Here is a 25581-nt window from a genome sequence, read left to right as displayed (position 1 = left end):
CACAACCACCCTCCCCCCACCCCACACACAAACAATGGGTATTAGCAATAATTTTTAAAAGAGCTGCTATCTAGCAGACATAGAGAGGTTACAGAAACAAGGCCCAACAATCCGATGTTGGGATTTATCCTCCACGCTGATTTCCATATCCCTCCAATTCCTTTTCCTTTGTTCATCCATCCAATTTAATCTTCAGTTTTAGCGTAGTTTCTGTTTTGATCTGGGAAGAAGGGAATTTAACAGCCACACAATCCACCGTCTCCCCTGCTTTCTGTTCTAAACTTTATATTTAACCTTCAGTCTGCTACCCTTGAACTCTGGGGAAGGTCTTTGACTATCCTCCCAATGTCACTCTAAACTCTGTCACTATCGTTCCATGTCTCTCCAAGTGATTTTTCTTACGAGTGCATCATCACAGCAGACTACATCCCACTGAGTCTGTACTGTCCACTCGCTGAAGCCTTCATACCCAAACTATAATACTGCACTCAGTATTCAACTGATCTCTTTAAGAGTTAATAATGGTTTCAATGTGGAATCCAAACATTCTGAAAGCTCAGGAACGCATATCCAAAGCTTGTTGATGTACATGGTACAGAGCAGAATTACCCTCTCCAATTGTGGGCTTGGAGAGTGGGGTCATATTATCGGGCAAGAGGGTGGCCAGTGGGTACTTGCCACCTTCCCCCCCTGATTTAAGTCTGGGACAGGAAGGTTCATGGCTGCCCTTAAGTGGCCAATCAAAGCAAACCTTCATTCCACCATTGCACATATTGATTCAGCGCTGGGTGGGAGACTCACCACGCAGGAGGCCTGAGAAGAAAATTCTTTTGGGGTTGCTCGCGGGCAGGGTGGCCCCTCATTCAAAGGCACAGGGTCAAGGGTCACAGCATCAGGAATGGGGGCGGGGCGGGCCCTTTTACAGCCACCACCCTGCCTTTGCTGTCGATCTCCGTCCCCTTTGGACCCCCACCCTGTGATCCTTTTCCCAACACTGCTGGAACTCACAAAAACTCCTTAGGCAGCAACTATTAAACCCACGACTGTTACCACCTAGAAGGACAAGGGCAGCAGACACATGGGAAACACCACCACCTGGAAGTTCCCCTTCCAAGTCACTCACTATCCTGATTTGGAAAAATATCACCGTTCCCTCACTGTCACTGGGTCAAAATCCTGGAACTCCCTCCCTAAGAACAGTGTGGATCAATCATGCCACATGGACTCCAGCGGTTCAAGAAGGCAGCTCACTACCACTTTCCCAAGGGCAACTAGGGATGGGCAACCTATGCGGGTCTTGCCAGCGACACCCACACCCCATGAATGAATTTTTAAAAACCCACTATTCACCTGCGGCCTGGGTTCTTTGGTGATCCTGGGCCTCAGGTGGGTGCATTACTGTCAGCAGCCACCCGTTAGCTGTTGCCAATTGGCAGGCAGTTCTTGGTGAACTGAACTTCTGCCCCTAAGGTCCTGGGGAAGGCTCGCAGCTGCCCAGGTAAGTGTCCCATTGGCACTTGATGCACAGGTCTTCCTGAAAAAGGCGACACGTAACTCTGGTTGCCTACATGAAATTCCACCCACAATTTCAATGCCATTTCCAAAAGAACAACCCTATTAGCTTATTTCGCCCTTAAAGAAAAGAGAGTCAGTGCAAAGTAAATCTCACGGCGATATTAAAAAGTGTATTCAGTAAGAAGTACTCTTGCTTCTAAACTAGTGAACAAATACTGTTTGAGACGTATTCTAGTCCAATGTAACCATTCTGCCTGCCAGGAACTCTACTTCTGAAATTACAACACTGCAATTTAAAGGAAACAGCATTTTTTCCCTTTTGCAAATAGTCTCAAAACTCGTCTGCAGGATAATTCAGTACAAATTGGTTTCATGTTTTTCTTTCTCAAAGTCCAATGCTTCTGTAAATAAAGGCAGTGTTGTTCCCTTAACCTCTGAGAGAGCCAATATTAGTACGGGGCACCCCAGTTACATTTTAATCTAGAAAGAGACGGGTATACCGGGTTCCTTTCGCGAAGTTCTGCCTTTGGAATGATTCACGAGTATTAGTCTACAATGTTATGGGGTCATCACCAACCTGCACTCATACCCTGCAACAGCGATATCTGGAATTAAGAATCTACTGATGACCATGAAACCATTGTTGGTTGTCGGAAAAACCCATCTGGTTCACCAATGTCCTTTAGTGAAATCTGCCGTCCATACCCCGGTCTGGCCTATATGTGACTTCAGAGCTACAGCAATGTGGTTGATTCTCAATTGCCCTCTGAACAAGGGCAACTAGGGATGGACAATCAATGCTGGCCAGCCAGTGACGCCCATGTCCCACGAATGAATTTAGAAAAACCTAGGCTAGTGAGTGGGCTGCATGAACGGGCCTCCTACATCTCGGTGGGCAACAAGATTGAAATCGGGCTTGTTCACTAACCATGACCCCATGAATAAAAGTAAATACATTTAATACACGCCGAATATTGCATAACGAGTTACAGAAAATGCTTAATCATTTATATATTTCCAGAACTCTCAACTTCAAATGGTAAAAACAAAAGAAATGGTTCCATTTTGGATGCCGAGGGAGTACAAGGCTCTCTTGTCAATGTTGTGAGCAATCAGCACGCATCTCACTTCACTTACCCTTGCTTTACATGTGTATCATTTCAGCCATACCAGTAGGAAAAAAGCTACTCGGATGCCCTGCGCCTGGGCAATGGTCAACACAACATCTCATGGGCTGCACTCAGAGCCTAGATGGACTGCAAGTGCCCCCCCCCCCCCCCCACCCCCCCCAAGCCGCAGGTTGCCCACCACTGCCCTTCAGCCTCGCCTCGTAAAAACGACCCACTGCATTGCTGATTTCTGGTTGTCCTTTTCATCAAGCCCTCCAGCTAAAAAACAAACTTGCACCTTTCAGGACATCCCTCAGTAATTGACAGCCAAAAGGAGTGCTTTTGTTGCATTGTGGGAACCGGCATCCCGGTTTCACACAGAAGCAATGTGATAGTGACCAGATAATGTGTTAGTTGAGGGAGTTGGTGGCGCAGTGGTATCATCACTGGACTAGTAATTCACGACCCAGGGCAGGTTCTAGGGTTCAGATCCCACCATGGCATTTAGTGAAATTTAAATTCAATAAAAATCGGGAATTAAAAGTCAAATGGACCATTGCTTATTGAGGTAAAAACCCATCTGGTTCACTAATGTCCCTTTAGGGAAGGAAATCCGCTGTCCCTCACCTGGTCTGGCCTACATGTGACCCCAGACCACACAGTAGTGTGGTTAACACTTAAATGCCAATGCTGGCCCAACCAGCGATGCCCATGCACCCCGGACATTCTCTCTTCCACCTTCTTCCATTGGGAAAAAGACACAAAAGTCTGAGGTCACGTACCAACCTTCTCAAGAACAGCTTCTTCCCTGTTGCCATCAGACTTTTGAATGGACCTACCTTGCACTAAGTTGATCTGTCTCTACACCCTAGCTATGACTGTAACACTACATTCTGCACCCTCTCCTTTCCTTCTCTATGTACAGTATGCTTTGTCTGTATAGCAGACAAAAAACAATACTTTTCATTGTATACTAATACATGTGACAACAATAAATCAAATCAAAGCAAATCCAATTACATCCCGTGAATGAATTTAAGGAAACCAACTGGGTTGCCAGGTGTGCCCATGCCATCCTATACTGGCCACCAGGATGACCCGGTTTGATTCACCAGGAAAGAGTTGGGTGTCTAATGCCACACTGTACAATATGGTAGAGTGGAGACCAATTTGTACCAGCAGAAGGAAACCATCTCAAAATAATTATGTGAATCACTTGTATGGTTTGGTTGTAAATCCACTGTAGACGAGTTTGAAGGTCCAAAGCCAGGATGTTCCCAGGTTTAATCCCTGTTCATCATGGGCTGGGCATGACTTCCTGGGTGAGGGACGGGGAGAAGAAAGAGTGGGGATTCTGGTCCCTGCTCACTATCCAACATTCTCAAGATTAGACATTGGGCAAAAGGAGACTCAGGGGTGAGGATCTCCATGGGTGAACAGTCTGTGACAGGACTCAAGAAAGGAATAGCAAGGCCCTAAAATGCTGCTGCACCTGTGAAGCTGTATCCAGAAAGACTGGCATTTATATAGCATGACTAACGGATGTCTCAAAGCACTTTACAGCTCATTAACTACCTTTGAAGTATAGTCACTAATGTAACATAGGAAACACGGCAGCCAATTTGCACACAGCAGATTTCCACGAACAGGAATAATGACAAGGTAACAACTTAGAATCACTGAATCCCTACAGTGCAGAAGGAGGCCATTCAGCCCATCGAGTCTGCACCGACCACAATCCTACCCGACCCTATTCCTGTAACCCCACATATTTACCCTGCTAACCCCCTGACACTAGGGTCAATCAACCTAGGCCACACATCTTTGAGCTGTGGGAGGAAACCGGAGCACCCGGAGGAAACCCACGCAGACACGGGGAGAACATACAAACTCCACACAGACAGTGACCCAAGCCGGGAGTCGAACCCAGGTCCCTGGCGCTGTGAGGCAGCAGTGCTAATCACTGTGCCACCGTGCCGCCCAATTTGTTGTGATCTTGACTGAGGAATAGTTATTGGCAGGGAGAACTCCCCAGACTTTCTTAGAAATGGCTCCACGCAATCTTTTACAAACCCCCAAGCAGACAGTTGGAGCCTCAGTTTCATCTGGAGGACAACACTTCCCGACAGCGCAGCACTCCCTCGGTGCCGCACTGGAGTGCCAGCCTTGGTTTGTGTGCTCTGGAGTGGGACATGAACCCATCCAGGACCTTGTGACTCAGGGACGAGAGTGCCCCCAGCTGGCCCTGCCATCCAGGGGGGGCAGAGCCTTCAGGAAAGGGGCAACGAGGGTGAACACACAAGTGTTAATGCTGAAATGGACTTCCAAATTACAGGAAGTGATGTAATACAAAAAAAACCAACCCAGTGACGGGTCAATGAAATTCCCGGAATGTTTACCTAAAATCTATTTAGATACAAATTAAGATCATGCCAGGGCCCTTTTCAGCAGGGACTGCGTTTGGCTTGTGTGACAAAATCTCTGCCATCCCACAAACAATACTTTCAATGGCCCCAGTGCTGTAATCCCTGGCAGCAGAGACACAGCCTGGCAACATTATTTCACGTGTCCCTGCCTTTATTCTCCCAGTCTGCCAGCCCATTCAATGTGCTGGCCTTTCAAAGCTTACATAAAAATGAGTAAGCTGATCACACAGGAGCCAATGTGAGGTTATTCAGCACAGACAGGGAGCAGACCAGCTTTGTTAACTCAACTCAGCACAATGAGGATCACTCCTTAATCTCTGGGTCGCAGAAAGGGATTAAAATCTTTCGGCTAATCTGAACGCTTAAATTTTGCTGAATGGAAGCATTTCAAGATTCACAAGAAACAAAATGTTTTCAAATCGGCATTTTCCCACAAGCTTGAATCATCCCATTCCGTTCACAGGCAGCATGTTCTCCTCTCCAATAACCACAGGAACTTCTGACTGAAAGAAGAACTGCAGTGTCAGCCAGCGAACTAACCTTATAAATACCTCTAACTTACAACAGCACTGCTGAAAACGATAAAAGTAAAAACGTAGAAGCAGAAATTTAATTTAGTTGGCAGACGGGCCAAGAAAGCTGTACCCCACTTCAATACAGTCACCTCGCACCCCTACCATGGCCACTGACCAATCCTTGGCTTACCTCTTTGAACTCAGACAGATATCGCTTGTCTCAATATTAACATGCATGTCATTTCCGATCCACTGAATTAGTGTTAAAAACACAAAATAATAGCAAGAAAAAAGCACCCTCTAAATGCCTCAGATTGACGTCCCTCTGCCCACACACTGCCAAGTTACCAATATAGATTTGCAATGAGCTCTGGGCACTGCACACATTTTCCTGCTCACATTCTCCACTTTGATTTTTGCCAAAACATTGAATGTATTCAAGAGGCGGCTGGATATAGCTCTTGGGGCGAATGGGATCAAAGGTTATGGGGAGAAAGCAGAATTAGGCTATTGAGTTGGATGATCAGCCATGATCGTGATGAATGGCGGAGCAGGCTCGAAGGGCCGAACGGCCTCCTCCTTTTCCTATCTTCTACGTTTCCCGCTGCCACTGTGGAAAGTCAATTCCCACAGCAAGTGTGAAAACTGCAGTGTCAGCATCCGGGGAGCTGATGGCCTAGTGGTATTATTGCCAGACTATTAATCTAGAAACTCAGCTAATGTTCTGGGGACCCGGGTTCGAATCCCACCATGGCAGATGGTGGAATTTGAATTCAATAAAAAATATCTCATAGAAAGAATCATAGAAACCCTACAGTACAGAAAGAGGCCATTCGGCCCATCGAGTCTGCACCGACCACAATCCCACCCAGGCCCTACCCCCATATCCCTACATATTTTACCCACTAATCCCTCTAATCTACACATCCCAGGACACTAAGGGGCAATTTTAGCATGGCCAATCAACCTAACCCGCACATTTTTGGACTGTGGGAGGAAACCGGAGCACCCGGAGGAAACCCACGCAGACACGAGGAGAATGTGCAAACTCCACACAGACAGTGACCCAAGCCGGGAATCGAACCCAGGTCCCTGGAGCTGTGAAGCAGCAGTGCTAACCACTGTGCCGCCAGAATTAAGAATCTGGAATTAAGAATCCACTGACAACCATGAAAGCATTGTTGATTGTTGTAAAAACCCATTTGGTTCACTAATGTTCTTTAGGGAAGGAAATCTGCCTTACCTGGTCTGGCCTACATGTGACTCCAGAGCCACAACAATGTGGTTGACTCTCAACCGCCCTCTGAAATGGCCCAGCGAGCCACTGAGTTCAAGGGCAACTAGGGATGGGGAACAAATGCTGGCTCATGAATAAAAAAGAAGTGAACATCTCTGACGACCTCTGAGCAACCAATTCAGGCTTGGGGTAGATCACCAGCCCCTCACTTTTAAACCAGTGATTGGTACTTGGGGTTGGGACCAAAAATGAGGGCAGAGAAACAAGTTCAAACTGGCAGCGAGCATCATCAGCACTGTTCACAGAGCAGTGACCAGAAATCACCGTAATCAACAAATACAGGACTTGCATTTATAAATCATCTTTCACAAGCTTAGAACATTCCAAAGCACCTTAGAACCAATTAACTAGAAAATACTAACTTTGTTCTTGTTAAGTTAATTCCAGCCTCAGCAAGAAAACAGACTAATCTGTTAAGAGCCCATCGGATATCACGGTGAGGGGAAAGGCGGAATACTTAATTGATGAATTGAAAAAGACCAAACAATCTTCTTCATCCACACTTATCTTGTTGATAAGGAACTGAATGTTCGACGGTTAACAATGGGTTACAGAATGAGGAGCTATATTGATCATACTTTCCCCCCCCTCACCGATTTCCTTTCCCCTTCTTCTCCTGAAGGTGTTAAGTTTGCACTTAAGTAGTGTTCCCTAAAACACTTTTTGGTATCTCATGCAGTCGTGTTCAACGTGGATAACGGGAAGGAGTAGGGAATCCTGGTCGATATTCTCCTCCTAATGCTCAGCTAATGTTCGAATTCCGCCACAGCAGATAGTGGAATTTGAATTCAATAAAATTAAGAATCTGCCGATGACTATGAAACCATTGTCGATTGTTGGAAAAACCCATCTGGTTCACTAATGTCCTTTAGGGAAGGAAATCGGCCATCCTTACCTGGTCTGGCCTACGTGTGACTCCAGAGCCACAGCAATGTGATTGACTCAATTGTCCCCAGGCAACTAGGGATGGGCAATAAATGCTGGCCGGCCAGTGGCGCCCATGTCCTGCAAATGTATTTTTAAAAATCCAGTGGAGTCTAAGCTGCTCCACAGTTGAGAAAGTTGAGCTTGGTACAGAATAAAGATTGGAATTGGTGTGTTGCAGAATGCAACTATTCACCAGCTGACCTTGCAGATTAACAAGAGCCTTAGCCACATGAGCCAGATAATCGCAGCTTTCTCCCCATTACAAGATGTACATTGGAAATCATTTCCTTCCATCGGGATTGGAGCTGCATTAAACTGAACGGAGGAGGGAAAAGAAGAGCAACGCAAATCAAATTTGTTCCCAGGGGAGAAATCTGGATACATTTTGAATGCTGGTCTGAGTGAATATAGTAAAGATAGCAATTTTACATGAGCTAGTCAACAACTTTGTATCAAAATCTATTTCTGGGATGAGTCAGAAACGAAACAGTCAAGAGAGTGGCTTCGAAAAGGTGTTCCAGTCAAGATTTTTGTAATGTTGTTACTCTGTCTGCTCAATGTCCCAGTGCCGTTTTATCGTGATGGAAACACCAGGGACACACAACGCTTCAAGGACATTCTGTGAGCTGCAAGAACCACCCTCACCCCTTCCCCCACCTGAAGATTTGCTTTCCTGGTTTATTTGGGGAGGAAAATGTTTGGTCTAGGCACAGATTTAAGGGCAAATATTTATGCAATAACTGGAATCTCAGCTCACGTGGTTACCATTTTAAACAGAGCAGTTTTTCTTTACAGCCAAGAAAAACAAATCTTCGCCATAACTTAGCCTTTCGATTCGAAGGCCAGTCAAAAGCAGGAAGGGAGTGCTGCATGATCGGTGCTGACGAAAGGTTATCGATGGGCAGCAATGACTTGGGGACATGCTTACGGTCATTGTTAATCAATTCTACAATGCACAAAGTGATCGAGACGTCCCAAACCTGCTTGTCTTCTTACTCTGGTTCTCCACCTGGGTTTGTACGCCAGGCTTCGAAAGGATACAAAAATATAGTCATCCATGTATCGCTTCTTCAGGTTGTCGACAATGCCATCTTCTGTGATCTTCGTGAGAAGCACCATGTCATCCACTCCACTCTGTTTGACATTGTGACTCTGCCAGTGATACCTGTAGTGGCCTTTACTTCCCTAGAGAAAAAGAGAAAGGGGTGAGAAGAAGCTCATGAACCAGGCTGCCACTCTTTCCTACAACTCGTTTGCTTTTAACTCCGCAGCTGTAATGGTGCACTCAGTGTAACTTTTGTTGTTGGAACTGGGAGGCAGTGGTATTGTTCACTGGATTAGCAATCCAGAGACGCAGGGTAATACTCTGGGGACCTGGGTTCGAATCCCACCACTGCAAATGGTGGAATTCGAATTCAATAGAAATCTGTAATTAAAAGTCTAATGATGACCATGAAACCATTGTCGACTGTTGTAAAAACCCATCTGGTTCGCTAATGTCCTTCCATTTAGGGAAGGAAATCTACCACCCTTACCTGGTCTGGCCTACATGTGACTCCAGACCCACAGCAATGTGGTTGACTCTTAAAATAGCAAGCACAGTGGCTAGCACTGCTGCCTCACAGCTCCAGGGGACCTGGATTCGATTCGATTCCCAGCTTGGGCCACTATCCATGTGGAATTTGCATGTTCTCCCCGTGTCTGCAAGGGTTTCCTCCGAGGTGCTCCGGTTTCCTCCCACACTCCAAAGATGTGCGGGTCAGGTGCATTAGCCATGCTAAATTGCCCCTTCGTGTCCCGGGATGCACAGGTTAGAGAGGGCCTGGGTGGGATTGTGGTCAGTGCAAACCCGATGGGCCAAATGGCCTCCTCCTGCACTGTAGGGATTCTATGATTCTACTCAGTTAAAGGGCAATTAAGGATGGACAATAAATGCTGGCTCAGCCAATGATGCCCATAACGCACGAATAAATTAAAGAAAAACTTGGAACATTTGAATCTATAAACCAGAATAATCAAGAATGAGAAACAATAATTTCCCCATTAACCCTTCCCTCCAGTACCCAGCCTCTACCTGTAAAACCTCAGTTTGATAATCAGAAATGCTTTTGTTGCTATTCCCTCCGTAGCAAATTATTCTGAACATTTATCACCGAGGAAATAACATCTTTCCTAATGCTCATTTTAAAACTATTTCTCATTAATTTAGGTACATGTCTTTAAATCTTACGTTACTGATTTCAATTGTAAAGTTAAAAAGTTTATTCATTAGTCACAAGTAAGGCTTACATTAACACTGCAATGAAGTTATCCCCTAGTCACCACACTCCGGCGCCTGTTCGGGTCAATGCACCCTAACCAGCACGTCTTTCAGAATGCTGGAGCACCCGGAGGAAACCCATGCAGACACGGGGAGAACGTGCAAACTCCACACAGACAGTGACCCAAGCTGGGATTCAAACCCAGGTCCCTGGCGCTGTGAAGCATCAGTGCTAACCACTGTGCTACCAAGCGGTAAGTATGGTCTTAAACACATTTTAGAAACATTCTTCATAAGCTATAAATACTTCAGTGAAAAATGTTCATGTCAGGGTCGAGTGTCCCTCAGATATACTGGGTTACTCCGGGGTCGCAGGTAAGTGGCTGAAAGGTGCCATGGTTCCACATTCTGCCTGGAGACGGAATTTGGGAAACAATAGGCAGAATCTAATGTAGGCAACAAGGGTCTCGTCTGCCAGTTAGAGAACCATCAAAGGCCCAATGCTGCAATTTAACTGGGCAGCAGCGAGCCTTCTCCAAGATCAAGGACCACGGAGACACAGGTCCACCTGGTCAGAGCTTGGCAGCCCTTCATTGCTCTGCTGCACCACCAGGGAGGGGCCCAGGCCATAGGTTTGGGGAGATGGGGGGGAGGTATCATGGGGAAAGGGGGAATGACAGCAAGGACAGAAGGTTGGCTTTTAGTGCCTCCCTTCCCGGGTCCCCCGATCACACATTGAGTTCCTTTCATAGAAACCCTACAGTGCAGAAGGAGGCCATTCGGCCCATTGAGTCTGCACCGACCACAATCCCACCCAGGTCCTACCCCCACATATTTACCCGCTAATCCCTCTAACCTACGCATCTCAGGACTCTAAGGGGCAATTTTTAACCTGGCCAATCAACCTAACCCGCACATCTTTAGACTGTGGGAGGAAACCGGAGCACCCGGAGGAAACCCACGCAAACACGAGGAGAATGTGCAAACTCCACACAGACAGTGACCCGAGCCGGGAATCGAACCCGGGACCCTGGAGCTGTGAAGCAGCAGTGCTAACCACTGTGCTACCGTGCCGCCCTTTGGGCAAGGCACTCCCAGCCCCCAGTAACCCCGACAGGTGTTTGCTATTCGGGCTTCTCCTGTGGCGAGTCTTCCGCCCGCCACTGGGTCAATATCAGCAGTGGCGATATGAGGTCCTTTGCTGGGCTTTAATTGTCCAACTAAGGCCCTCAATTGGCAGCAGAGAGGGAAGACCATCCATGAACCTTCCCACCCCAGACTTAACTGGGGCAGAGACAGAAAGGTGGCAGATCCTCATCTGTCACTCTCTTGCCCAATTAAATGCCCCCCTTAACCAAACCTGCCACAGAGTGGGCATTTAATTCTGTCCAATAAGTGCGGGCATATACACATCAGCTTTGTAAAAATATCGCCACTTTGAAGTTAAGTACAGCGCTCATCAGCTACTATACCACAGAGACTGAACAAGGAGCCCTTGGATCATAAATCCTGTTTTGTGCTGGCTTATGTTAAATCAATAGAAACTGGACAAATAATGCTGAAACCTGTCTCACTTAGCCAAAGGAGAGGAACTTTCATCTACCAGATCGGAGTGTTGGGTGAGTACAAACATCAATACTCCTTGGGGTATTGCGATGGATCAGAAGATCAACCTTGTTTCAAATCATAAAAATCTCTACGCTGTATATTTCAGCAGTAATCATCCCTAGTATTAAAAAGATGTAGTCATGACTTTTGTGGCAGTGATCTTTATTGCATTTGGAAAGGATAGAGTATGCCATCTGAGTCTGACACTGCAATGAATGGGTTTGCCTTTTGTTTATGTCTTAGATTATAAATAGCCACAGAACAGGCCCAGGCTGGTTCCCAAATGTCTTAGGCTTTTAATAGTTTCGCACACACAGATTGTCACTGTGCTATTATTCTGAATGACTGAACTATCAAAAACATGCTTCATCTTTCAAAAGCTAGCCAGATGGTTTAAACAGATGTTGGAGATTCCTGCCAATGGCCAATAACCAATCCAGTTCCTTGCATTGTGCCTTAATTCCGATTCCTGAGTGATAGTTCTCATGGAATCTCAGAGCACAGAAGGAGGCCATTCAGCCCATCCTCTTAGTGTTGGCTCTTTGAAAGGAATTAAAGAATTTTACTAAGGCCTAACGTTCTGTGGCCAGAACCTGGGAATAAATGCAGGTAGAGGGTGTACAGTGAGGGTTTACCAGGCTGATTCTTGGGATGGCAGGTCTTAAAGTTAAAGTTTATTTATTAGTCACAAGTAAGGCTTACATTAACATTGCAATGAAGTTACTGCGAAATTCCTCTAGTCGCCACACTCCGGCGCTTATTCGGATCAATGCACCTAACCAGCATGTCCGTTAGACTGTGGGAGGAAACCGGAGCACCCGGAGGAAACCCACGCAGACACGGGGAGAACGAGTTCTGTCATATGAGAAGAGACTAAATCGGTTAGGATTATATTCACTGGAGTTTAGAAGAGTGAGAGGGGATCTCATAAAAACTTATAAAATTCTAACCGGGTTAGACAGGGCGGACTCAGAAAGAATGTTCCCCAATGGTGGGGGAGTCCAGAACTAGGGGTCATATTTTGAGGATAAGGGGTAAACCTTTTAGAACTGAGGTGAGGAGAATTTTTTTCACCCAGAGGGTGGTGAATGTGTGGAATTCACTACCACAGAAAGTAGTTGAGGCCAAACCATTGTGTGATTTCAAGAAGAAATTAGATATCGCTCTTGGGGCTAAAAGATCGAGGGATATGGGGGGAAGGGGGGATCAGGATATTGAATTTGATGAGCAGCCATGATCAAAATGAATGGTGGAGCAGGATCGAAGGGCCGAATGGCCAATTCCTGCTTCGAGTTTCTATGCATCTGGTGGTTTAGTTCAGCCGGTTCCAACACATGTACAGGTTTCACAAAGGCAGGGTTCAGAAAATCTGAAGGTTTGTGCTCGTTACATAACTGCACCACAGAGGATCTTAAGTCATCAAGAAAACAATCTTTAACGCAGCGATAATTTTCTTTTTAGATCATTTATTTTACATTTGTCTATGATCTGACTTTTTGATAGTATTTGGCCTGCATGAATTGGTTTGTTAGGATAATATTTCCCACTGGTTTGGGGAGATTTCGAGCAGGGGTTGAGTCAACCATATTGTATTTAGACAGCTTTTGACCTGGGGCAATGCTAGCCCAGATAGTCCAAGCACAAGATCCAGTATCAGTGCAGAGGTCTGTCTGTGGATGCTGGCACTTATTCCAGGCGAAAAGTATTGGAATAAGCCCAAGCTTGAGGCCAACATGCAATGACCTCAGACAGAAAAAAACAGAATGCACACCCAAGCCTCTGAAATATTAGCTTGTAGATGGACCACGAAAGTTAGAATCCACAATGGTTCTTATCTTTTACGGTCAGTTTCTATGAAGTTGCCCAAATGCACTCAATGAGATTCTCCTTCCTCCTCAGTCTCCCCAGATCAACGCTCCTTACTGCGGAGGCTGGAGAGGAGATGTTTCTCATAGAGTCATAAAATCCTACAGTGCAGAAGGAGGCCATTCGGCCCATTGAGTCTACACCGACCACAATCCCACCTAGTCCCCATCCTCATAACCCCGCGCATTTATCCTAGCTCGCCCCCCTAACACTAAGGGACAATTTAGCATGGCCAATCCACCTAACCCGCACATCTTTGGACTGTGGGGGGAAACCGGAGCACCCGGAGGAAACCGACACAGACATGGGGAGAACATGCAGACTCCACACAGACAGTGATCCAAGCCGGGAATCGAACCCGGATCCCTGGAGCTGTGAGGCAGCAGTGCTAACCACTGTGCCGCCCATCTCATCACATCTATCCATTCAAATGTAGTCCTAAACTGATGGGTGGGTCAATGGATTTGCCCATAAGACAGTAGACATTGCATTTTGAAAATAGTTCAACATGTAAAAGCACTTCCAGATGATTCATCCTAAAAAACATGCTGTATCAATGCATTATTATTTTGGATATATCTACTCCATGGAGCAAGGGTAATGGATTCTTCTCAGATAGGAGGATAGCAGCTAGTGTCAGTGCCTGGATTCTCCACATTGTACACTTCCCAACTGAACAAGTGTGGGATATCATGCCATTCAATGGCACACCATCAAAGTCCTGTATTTCGCCAGCTTAACTAAGTGAGCGGCAGCAGGAGGAGGCCAGAAACTTCAACAGGAAGATGGAACCTGGCTTCACTTGCACGGGCAACAGACCATCATCAAGACTTTGGGCAAATAGCTCACAAGGAGGACAGCAAAGGTCTTCAGGAAAAATCCCTAGTCAAAAATAAGGTGCTGCGGCAACCATAATGTGAGTGGATTTATTCGTATGCGTTTCTCACAGTAAAGTGCTAAGTATGATGAGGACTATATCAGGGTGACCAACAGAACAACACAAAACTGTTTGTCAGCCCGGCCACAGCGCTGAATCATCTGCCTTATTTTGCAAACTAATGCGTTCCATTTACTGACGGCTCCTATTGTCCGGGACCCCCCTTTATTCCCAATCCTTACAATTTGCAATACCCAAGGAATTTCCAGCACAACTTTGGATCCCCGGCCAGTCAGCTGCTTTTGAAAATTCCTTTCCCATATAAGGAGAACAGAGAACCAATGCCGTGGCAAAGGAAATAGTCATGTTTTTGATTTAATCACAGAGCTTGCATTTTCTGATTTAACCAGTGCAAAAGGAGTTGTGTTCGGGCAGAGCATTTCCCCCATCAAGCACCGTGGGGACTCTCAGCAGATTATAAGCAACGCTCCTACGATGTGCTAATGAAAATGCAGTCTCCTTAAACCGCTGACCTTTCCTCCTCTTGATAAATTAACAGAGGAAGGCACTTTCCAAGCTCTCCAGAATAAAACTTAATTTAAATCAGGCACTTTTGTTCAAACGCATGGGGGCTTACATTTTTGTCCTTTGGGAGTCTTTCTGATATAATTCATTTGTTAAACTTCAATAATCACTGAAATTAGATTGGGAGACAAAGGCAGAGAGGCACTGAGTCCTGTCGGGAGGGAAGCTTTCACGAGGGAGGAATAAAGGAATTAAATAAGTATCGAATATAACAGGGTTGTGTATTCGAGATGGGATGCCTTGAGATCGCACACAGGTTGAGTTACAGTATTTAGTCACCAATCTTACCACCACCTCCAGTCCCCCACCCTCCCCGACCCAACCCCCCCTCCCCACAGACATTGACAACTATTAAAATAAATGAAAAAGCCTTTTGTGGCGGTTCGGACTGCAGCAGATGTTGAGCTTAACGCAACAAAAGCAGCAGCCGCCGTGTGGGAGTTTTCCTGAAAAAGAGAACCTTAAAAAAAAAAACCATCAGTAACTTTGAAAGAGAAACACTCCTTTCAAAGCAAGGCCTCGTCCTGAAGAATAGTCCAGCTTGTAACGTCTGCCATCTTGGTCCTGCCTCAAAGCTGCTTCCTCTTGAAACATAAAGTCCAATTCCCCAGTTTGGGGGCTGCAAAGAAAGATCCCACTATTTTGAAGAGCTAAGTGACTTCTCCTGGTGCCCTGGCCCAGGCCAAACATTTACCTCTTAACCCAGCACCACTACAATCAGATTTTCTGGTCATTTACCTCCTTGCTGCTCACGGGACATGGTAATGTGAAAATTGACAATACTGACTGCATTTCAGAAGTGCTTCACCGGTTGTACATCACATTGGAACATCCACGCTTGCATTGGATACATAGAAGATAGGAGCAGGAGGAGGCCATTTGGCCCTTTGAGCCTGCTCCAGCATTCATTACGATCATGGCTGATCCCCCAACTCAATAGCCTAAACCTGCTTTCTTCCCATAACCTTTGATCCCATTTGCCGCAAGTGTTATATCTATCCGCCTCTTGAATACATTTAATGTTTTGGCATCAACTACTTTCTGCGGTAATGAATTCCACAGGCTCACCACTCTTTGGGTGAAGAAATGTCTCCTCATCTCTGTCCTAAATGGTCTACCCCGAACCTACAGACTGTGACCCCTGGTTCTGAACTCCCCCACCATCGAAAACATCCTCCCCTGCATCTACCCTGTCTAGTCCTGTTAGAATACATGCAACTTCCTTCTTTTTGGATGGCTGGTTAGCACTAAAACACTTACTGAAAGCCATGGAGTGAGGTAAAAACATTGGTTCAATGCACGTTCTGCTCAGTACATCCAAACCTTGTTGACTGTCTAAGCTGCGGTATCAAACCCATGGAGAAAAGGGAGTAAAAAATCAGAAGGGACAGTTACATCTGGCCTGTCCTGTGACCGGTTCCAGAGCTCATCATCCAAGAGTTCATTGCCACCCACACACTCCCAAGCTGAAGCATCAAGGTGAGGCATGTGGTGTAAAATATCCCGAAGGATTTTGTTGAGATAAACTCCTGAAGACTGAAGGGAGATAGAGGCTAACAGGAGCTACCTGTAGAGTTATATAATTAGGATACAAGGTCAGAGGTTATTGCTCATGTGTAATGTTGGAATAGAGCAATGAGTGTGGAGACAAGTGGAAACCATTGGGATTGTGTACAGCAAGAACACGGCAGGAAAACCAATAAACCGTAGCATCAAATAATAAATCGAGTGCTAATACAACAGTGTCTATTCCCCAAGAATCATGCACAGGAGTCTAGACTGAATTTTAACAAACCTAGACTTCCGTGGCCTCTCCTTCTATAATTGAAACCCAGACAACGAACAGAGTATCTTCTTGTTGACAAGTCCAGCAGTTTTTCCATTCATGAAAAAGACTTCAAACTTGTATGCACATTCCTCACCAATACTAAGGAGCATGGCTAACGCGCTATCAGCAAATAGCCCTAAAGTCTTACTTATCCTCCATCTGACTTTTACTGTCCCAAATTCAAACCAAATTGCAAAGGAGATTTATATTGCTCTGCCAAATACTCCAACATTGGTAAACAAGCTTGGAAGGTACAGGTGCCATTGAGTTAAACAGTATGAGCTAAACAGTAAGGCCAATGATACTTCTGCAGGATTTCCTCTTATCCTGAAACACTAGGGGTGGAATATTCCCTGGCGGGAATTGTAGCGAGCGAGGGAGGACCATGTGAAGGTCCGTTGACCTCAGGTGGGATTTTCCAGTCTTGGGGCGAGCGTGGCCGGAAAATGCCGCCGTCGGATTTTTATTGTTGCCAATCAGATTAGGTGGGATTGCAACAAAAGTTCGCTTCTTCCAATACATTCATCCATAGGAATAGCCACAAGCGATGAGCTGATGATTTAGTGACGAGATGATTGGTTTAGCGATGAAATGATGATTAAGTACCAAAGAGGTTTTCAAATGATCAACCAATAGGCAGTGCAAATTCAATGGTTAGAATTTATTCCAGCCAATGGGGTTCTTCCCACCGTAGAATCCCGACAGTACAGAAGGAGGTCATTCGGCCCATTGAGTCTGTAACGACCACAATCCCACCCAGGCCCTATTCCCGCAATGCCACACATTTACCCTGCTAATTCCCTTGACAGTAGGGTCAATTTAGCATGGCCAATCCACCTAACCCGCACATCTTTGGATGGAGAGATGGTCGTAGCCCCACGTCACCTCCTCTTGGGGAAGACCGGCTTTATTAAATGCCTTTGAAACCGTTCATAAAGTGCCCAATGGGGATCGGTCTTACCCAGGATCAAGGATCGTGAAGGTGGAAATACCACAAGCCAACACCTCCCCCCCCCCCCCCCCCCCTCCACCCCACTCCATCTGGTTAATCAGAAGCCTGTAGCTCTCCATTGCAGGCAACACCTCGAGGAGTAATGGTAGCTTCCAGCAATGCATCCACCAGAAGCGTGGGATCAGCAAAGAATCCCAGGACACAGGTTAGTGAGGGAAGGGCGGGGATGGTGGTAGGGCAGGTGGACATCCATTCGCTTTCCTGTCCCTGACTTAATCAGGGCAGAAATGGCTGGGTCCCCACCCAACACAAACCCACCAGATTAAATGGCCCATCTCCAAACTCACCTCAGGGGAGGGCATTAACTTCTATCCAACGTGACAAGTAATCGTTTGCTATGATGTGCAATCATCCCCAATACAACCAAACTAATTAGCAGAGGAGTGAAATGTGCATCTGTAAGGCCAGTAAAGTTATAGCATAACATCTGCACCAGGAAACCAGAACATTCAGTCGCCAACAACAAAAATGATTTAAAAACTTGGAGTGAAAGTGGAAACTTGGATTAGCCTCAACACTTTCTCACTGCTACTGAACTAGCAGTAATGCTGCTACACAGGGCGTCCCACAAGCAACTGCACAGAACGTATGAAAATCAACAGAAAAGATAACATTACAAAAGGGCGCTGAACTGTTAATGAGATTAGGAAAGGGTGTGTGTGAGTCCAGCTGTGGAATGCAATGCGAAGGCTGCTATCATTTGCTTTGCTGTTGGTACATGATGTGTTCATCGGATTGGAATAGAGTGATCAAATTAAAAGATTCACAACTTCCCCACTGGAAATCCATGTGTTCCAACTTGACTAGCAGGGGTGGGTTCAGCAAAGTAATTGGCACAAGAATGTGGCTCATCTAAAATGCCGAAATGTGAACACAGAACTAAGAAAACACAAAGCACTGTGTTGAAGTGGAAACTTTCCTGCTTCTTGACTGTGATAGAAAAACTCAACAAAGTTCGTCCCGACAAAACAACTAGTATTTATTTACAAAAGACTGCATGCAGTTTTGGCTGAAAACTTGAGTTCAGAGAGCAGTTGGTACAACTTGCTAATTCCTCCTCAAGTCTGCAATTACACAAAGAATCAGTTCAGTATTTATACATAATCATTATCAGTTTGCGTGACCAGAGCATATTCAGGAATTCAATTAGTAACAGAATCATAAGCAATGTCATTAATCATGTCATAACTTGCTGACCTCCTAGAACTCTTTGTCTCATCATTCATACCCTTATCTTGTCCTTTGATGGAACAGAAAAAGGTCGGTGACTCCTTCATCCCTGACCTTATCTTGTTTTATTTATTCATACAGTCTTAAAGTTATGTGGAGTCAGCTTTGCTTATATTGTTCCAAATAGCTGACCAATTTTCCCATCATGCTATTCCTTAGTTCGTACAACTTCACAACTGGAATTCAATTGATTTGACCAAACCCCTGACAGAATTCTGATACACAGGTTATTGGGATACAATGTTGCAGAGTTTCTAATTACAATTGTTTACTAAGTTTAACCAACAATTGGTTAAACTTCACTGGCCAGGACTGCCCCGAGTTCCATCCCAGATCTTTTATTGAAAGCTTATTTATTTATTAGTGTCACCAAGTAGGCTTACATTAACACTGCAATGAAGTTACTGTGAAAATCCCCCAGTCGCCACACTCCAGTGCCTGTTTGGATACACTGAGGGAAAATTTAACATGGCCAATGCACCTAACCAGCACGTCTTTCGGACTGTAGGAGGAAGCCGGAGCACCCGGAGGAAACCCACGTTGACACGGGCAGAACGTGCAAACTCCGCGCTGACGGTGACCCAAGCCGAGAATTGAATCCGGGTCCCTGGCATTGTGAGGCAGCACTGCAAACCATTATGCCACCATAAACACATTTTGCTGGGCAAGGCGTCTCCTTCTTGCATGGATCATAGTTGTTGCTTGCCATTTTGTGATCTGGCATGGCAGTTTTTTGATATTATTTTCATGGGATGTGGGCACCACTGGCAAGGTCAACATTGCTTTCCCATTCCTAACTGCCCCAGAGAAGACAGTGGTAAGTCACTTTCTTGAGCCATTGCAATCTATCTGGTCTTCTGTCGTGGATGGGCACAACTGATTGGCTTGCTAGGCTATTTCTGAGGGCAGTTAAGAGTCAAACACATTGCTGTCGGTCTGGAGTCACATGTAGGCCAGATCAGGTGAGAATAGCAAATTTCGTCCCCTGAAGGACATTAGTAAACTAGATACATTTTTACAACAATCTCGGTCTCCATTTTGATACTAACTTTCAAATCCAGATTTATTAATTGGATTTGAATTCCATGGCGGGATTTGAACCCATGTCCCCAGAGCATTAGCCCGGGCCTCTGGATTACTAGTCCAGTGACATCACAATGCCAACATCATAGGTGTCACAATCAGTACTGATGCCCTGGGTTCTTTATTAGAGTACTTTGAAGATGTAATGGGTGCTGTGGATAAAAGGGAACCAGTGGATGTACTGTACTTAGACTTTCAGAAGACATTTGGTGAGGTGCCTCATCAAAGCTTATTGCAGAAAATAAAGGCTCATGGTGTGGCGGGCAATATACTGGCATGGATAGAAGATTGGCTAGCTAACCGGAAACACAGCAGGCATAAATGGGTCATTTTCTGGTGTGCTACTGGGATCAGTGCCTCAACTTTTCACAATTTATATAAATTATTTTAATGAAGGGACTGATGGTATAGTTGCTAACTTTCCTAACGGCACAAGGCGAGGTAGGAAAGTAGAATCGTAGAATCCCTACAGTGCAGAAAGAGGCCATTCAGCCCATCGAGTCTACACTGACTCTCTGAAAGAGCATCTTACCCAGGCTGCCCTCACCCTGTCCCCATAACCCCATGCATTCACCATGGCCAATCCTCCTAACCTGCACATCTCTGGAATGTGGGAGGAAACCGGAGGAAACCCACGCAGACATGGGGAGAACGTGCAAACTCCACACAGTCACCCAAGGCTGGAAGCAAATCTGGGTCCCTGGCGCTGTGAGGCAGCAATGCTAACCACTATGCCCCCCCCTTGTGCCACCCTAAGTAAATTGTGAAGTGGACATGAGGAGGCTACATTAGGATATAGACAGGTTTGGTGAGTGGGCAAAGATCTGGCAAATGGAATATGATGTGGAAAAATGTGAGGTTGTCCATTTTGTCATGATGAATTAAAAAGAATATAATCTAAATGGTGAGAGTTCAGAGCTCTGAGATGCAGAGGGATCTGGGTGATGGAAGCAGATAAGATCCTGAGGGGGCTCGACAAGGTGAATGTAGTGAGGATGTTTCCTCCTTTGGGAGAATCTAGAACTTGGGGGTCACTGTTTATAAATAAGAGGGTGTCTATTTAGGACTGAGGTGAGGATTTGTTTTTCCCTCAAGAGGGTTGTGAGACTTTGGAATTCTCTTCCTCGAAAGGTGGCTGAGGTAGAGTCTTTGAACATCTTTAAGGCAGAAATCAACAGTTTCTTGATAAAGGAGGGGGTGAAAAGTTATTGGGGGTAGGCAGGAATGTGAAGCTGAAGTTTAAATTAAATCAGCCGTGATCTTATTGAATGACACAGCAGGTGTGAAAGGCCGAGTGGCCTCCTTCTGTTCCTAATTCATATGTTTTACTATTGATCATCATCCAGTGATTTCCTGCTGGAAATGCATGTGTTGATATTGGAGGGGGAGGGGTGAGGGATTCGGCTCCACGGTGATAGAATCATAGAACCCCTACAGTGCAGAAGGAGACCATTTGGCCCATCAAGCCTGCACTGACAACAATCCCACCCAAGCCCTATCCCCATAACCCCACGTATTGACCTCGCTAATCCCCCTGACACTAAGGGTCAACTTAGCATGGCCAATCCACCTAGCCCCGCAAATCCTTTGGACTGTGGGAGGACACCGGAGCACCCGGAGGAAGCTCACGCAGACACGGGGAGAACGTGCAGACTCCGCACAGACAGTCACCCAAACCAGGAATCAAACCCAGGTCCCTGGCGCTGTGAGGCAGTAGTGCTAACCACTGTGCCGCCCTCAATTGGTTCATGGCACTTGATGGAAGGCTCACAGTTAATTGAACAGAATTAAAGCCACATGGATGGGCTTAGCGGAGGAAAATCCAGACGCTTGCAACTGTACCGCAAGGAGGAAGCAAGACAATTGTGGATAGAAAAATAAAATGATTCGATATTGGGGGGGGGTGGGGAGGGGTCTTCAAAAGTGAAGCACAACAGGGTTTTATTCTGCAATAGCCTTTACGCAGATGTTAGAATGCAAACTTAAAGAAGAAACCACAGTTTTGCACAACACTGCAGTAACTGCACTCTCAAACAGTGTTCTTAAGAAGGATGTGTTGATTGGAACAATGTAAAGCAATGGCAATAAAACGTTACAAAGAAAGTGTACACTCATTGCAAAGTGCCAGTGTAAGTTAGAGATACTTCACAAACCTACTTTGTTTGTCTGGCTGATAGCTTCCAGAAATATTGTTGATTGATCCAGCCAATTCAAAGCCACAACTGTTTTTAGCGGAACGCGATTGATAATCAGGCAGATGCAGCGTATCTGTACACACTGTAACAAGGCGGAGAGCTAGCAGTTCTCTTTTTACAGAGCTCTCCATTACAGCTGCGGCAAAGTCTTGCGCTTTCCCATAAATGCACATTCATCATCAAATCTCGGTCCCCCCCACCGCCTGTCTTTTGATGTCTCAGTTTGATCGTGGGAATGAAACAAGTCACTGCCCCCTTTGCCACAAGAAGCAGACAGGAGAACTTCCAAACCTCATTATGAAAACCACCAGCCATTTCCCATCCAATTGTAATGGTTGGAATTGTGCCCTCACTCACGGCCCGTGAAGGAATCTGCAGCCGGTGCAGTTACACAGCTCGCTGCCAAACTCTTCTGCTCCCAAACAAAAAACTGGCTGAATGGTTGAGAACGGGGGATGGGCCAGTAAGTCGTGGGCAGACATGTCAGGTCAGCTCTCTGATGTGTCCCAGCAGCAGAAAGGAAGGAGGACGGAGCGGGGGGCAACAGATCTTCATACTTAAAGGCCCAATTAGGGGACAACAAATCTTCATACTTAAAGGCCCAATTAGAGGCCATCTTCCTGTGCCATTGGCATCGTGCCAACGGCAGATCAACACCACTGAGTGAGGAGGTCACCGGCTAAATAGACTTGTCCCCCCAGCAGCAGCCTGGGAGGGAAGGTTTATGCAACGGGGAGGAGGACCACGCGGAGGGAAGGCAGTCACCCATTGCGATCCTAATGACTACCCCAGTGCTGGGCCAGGTGATTATTTGAAAGATTTTGTTAGCCTGCTTTAGAGCCATAAAGTCCCTATAGTGTTGAAAGAGGCCATTTGGCCCATCAAGTCTGCACTGACTCTCCGAAAGAGCATCTTACCCAGGCTGATCCCCCCCATCCTCTCCCCCTAACCCAGTGCCATGGCTAATCCACCTAACCTGCACATCTTTGGAGTGTGGGAGGAAACCAGAGCACCCGGAGGAAACTCACCCAGATATGGGGAGAATATGCAAACTCCACACAGACAGTCACCCAAGGCTGGAATCAAACCCAAGTCCCTGGTGCTATGAGGCAGCAGTGCTAGCCACCGTGCCGAGCAGGTCCCAGATGTTCTGCCTTCACCTCAGCAGTGACCCCTGTTCCTCATGATGCTGCTGAGGCTGTTGGACTCAGATTGGTTCAAGAGCTCCTGGGGGGGTGGACCACGTCAGCCACTTAATTGGTTCATGCTGGAAAAATGTGGGCCCGGGCTTGCTGCTTGCCAAAGTTAAGTTGTTGAAAACAGGCACAGGGCATGAAGCTCAAATGAAGCTCTATTAAAGAAATTAAGAGCATAATTCTTCAGGTCTGATTTGGATTAATGAATAGGATTGGCACAAAGAACATCTGGAAATGAGGTCTCCACTTCTCTTAAGGGCTGGTACTAGAAAAGACAACATGGTTCTTTATTGCACTGGTGCCATGCTAATCTAGCACATCTGCCCCCTGAGCTATGAGTCTACCACAGCCAACGCTGAAAAACATAAGCCGGTTTTGACCCCTTTTGACTACATCATCGTAAATGCATCAGATATTGACCGGGGCATCCTTTTGATGGATAGAAGTCAATTTCATAGCAGAAATACCACTGTGATCCACAGTAGTGTATCAAAATTGTCCACTTATCTGTCTATTATGTAATCACCATTGGAAACACGCCAGCCAATTTTCACACTGCAGATTCCAACAAATAGCAATGTGACAACAATCAGATCATCTGTTTTAATGATAGTTGCTGTCATCGCCGCTTCAACTAGAGTCAGCACCTTCCAGAGAGCTCCGAGGAAGACCTGGGAAGATGGATTTCGGAAAAGTTCACCCAGAAAAATAGATACCCATTGCACAAATCTGGTCATCAGTTGAAAATGTACGCTCATGTGGAAGAAGGGAATATTAAACAGGGACATCAAAGTGAAGGAGTTAATACTCGGAATGGTTACTACACTTTTCTCAGACAGGCATTAGGTAGATTTATTTATTAATGGAAACACAATGAGGTTTCAGCTTATCTAAACGTCAAACAGTGGCTTGTTTGCTTCAGTCTTTATCCAGATAGGTTAAACCAAAGAGCTAACGTGCAACAGTTGGGTGTCACCCCATCTCCACCCAGGCATTTACTCAACAAGGACTGCCAACATCATCTTCTATTTTCAGCTCAATAACGACACTGTACAAAGTGGTATTTTGCTCATTCTGTAATGTGTAGACAGAAGCACAGCACAGTCCTGAGACAGAGTGTTGCTGGTACACTAAATGCATCAGAAACTTAACCGAGTAAACAGCAAACATTCACAGCATCAATCAGGCTTCTCAGAGGTGCATATGTGTACATATTAGTTTCTGTTTACACATACTGGACGATGAAACTGTGTTAAGGAAAGGAGAAAGGACTTGCAATTTTTTTTCAAAAACATGCTTTTTATATCCACAGGATGTTTCAAAGCATTTTAAGTGTAGCTGAAGTGTAGTCATTATTGGAAGCCAATTTTCACACCGCATGTTCCAACAATGCCTCTACCTTCAAAGGAGGCTAAGGAAATTCGGCATGTCCGCTACGACTCTCATCAATGTTTACAGATGCACCATTGAAAGCATTCTTTCCGGATGTATCACAGTTTGTTATGGCTCCTGCTCTGACCAAGACTGCAAGAAACCACAAAGGGTTGTGAACGTAGCCCAGTCCATCACTCAAACCAGCCTCCCATCCATTGACTCTGTCTACACTTCCCCCTGCCTCAGAAAAGCAGCCAGCATAATCAAGGACCCCATGCACCCAGACATACTCTCTTCCACCTTCTTCCGTCGGGAAAAAGATACAAAAGTCTGAGATCACATATCAACTGACTCAAAAGCAGCTTCGTCCCTGTTGCCATCAGACTTTTGAACGGACCTATCTTATGTTAATCTTTCTCTACACCCTAGTTATGATTGTAACACTATATTCTGCTCACTCTCCTTTCCTTCTCCCCTATGTACTCTGTGGTATGAATGGTATGTTCTGTCTGTATAGCGCACAAGAAACAATACTTTTCACTGTATCACACAATAATAAATCAAATCAAAAATCAAATCAAAAAAATCAAATAGCAATGTGAATACAATCAGGTTATCTGCTTTAAGAACAAAGAGGACAAACAACAAAGAAAATTACAGCACAGGAACAGACCCTTT

At 45.6% G+C, this 25581-nt stretch overlaps 1 protein-coding gene across 3 annotated transcripts in view; it reads right to left on the bottom strand.

Moving 5' to 3' along the window:
* Positions 1-25581, bottom strand: part of myo1ea (myosin IEa) — a 157413-nt gene that overhangs the window by 105817 nt on the left and 26015 nt on the right. For all 3 annotated transcript variants that reach the window (XM_078241408.1, XM_078241409.1, XM_078241410.1), the window contains exon 2: positions 8831-8974. In XM_078241408.1, coding sequence (XP_078097534.1) covers positions 8831-8974 — 144 coding nt within the window. The remainder of the gene's footprint in view (positions 1-8830; positions 8975-25581) is intronic.

The sequence above is a fragment of the Mustelus asterias genome, chromosome 24 (assembly GCF_964213995.1).
Source record: "Mustelus asterias chromosome 24, sMusAst1.hap1.1, whole genome shotgun sequence".
Taxonomy (NCBI): Eukaryota; Metazoa; Chordata; class Chondrichthyes; order Carcharhiniformes; family Triakidae; genus Mustelus; species Mustelus asterias.
Note: the sequence above shows the minus strand (reverse complement) of the source record. Positions and strands in the feature narration are given on the sequence as shown.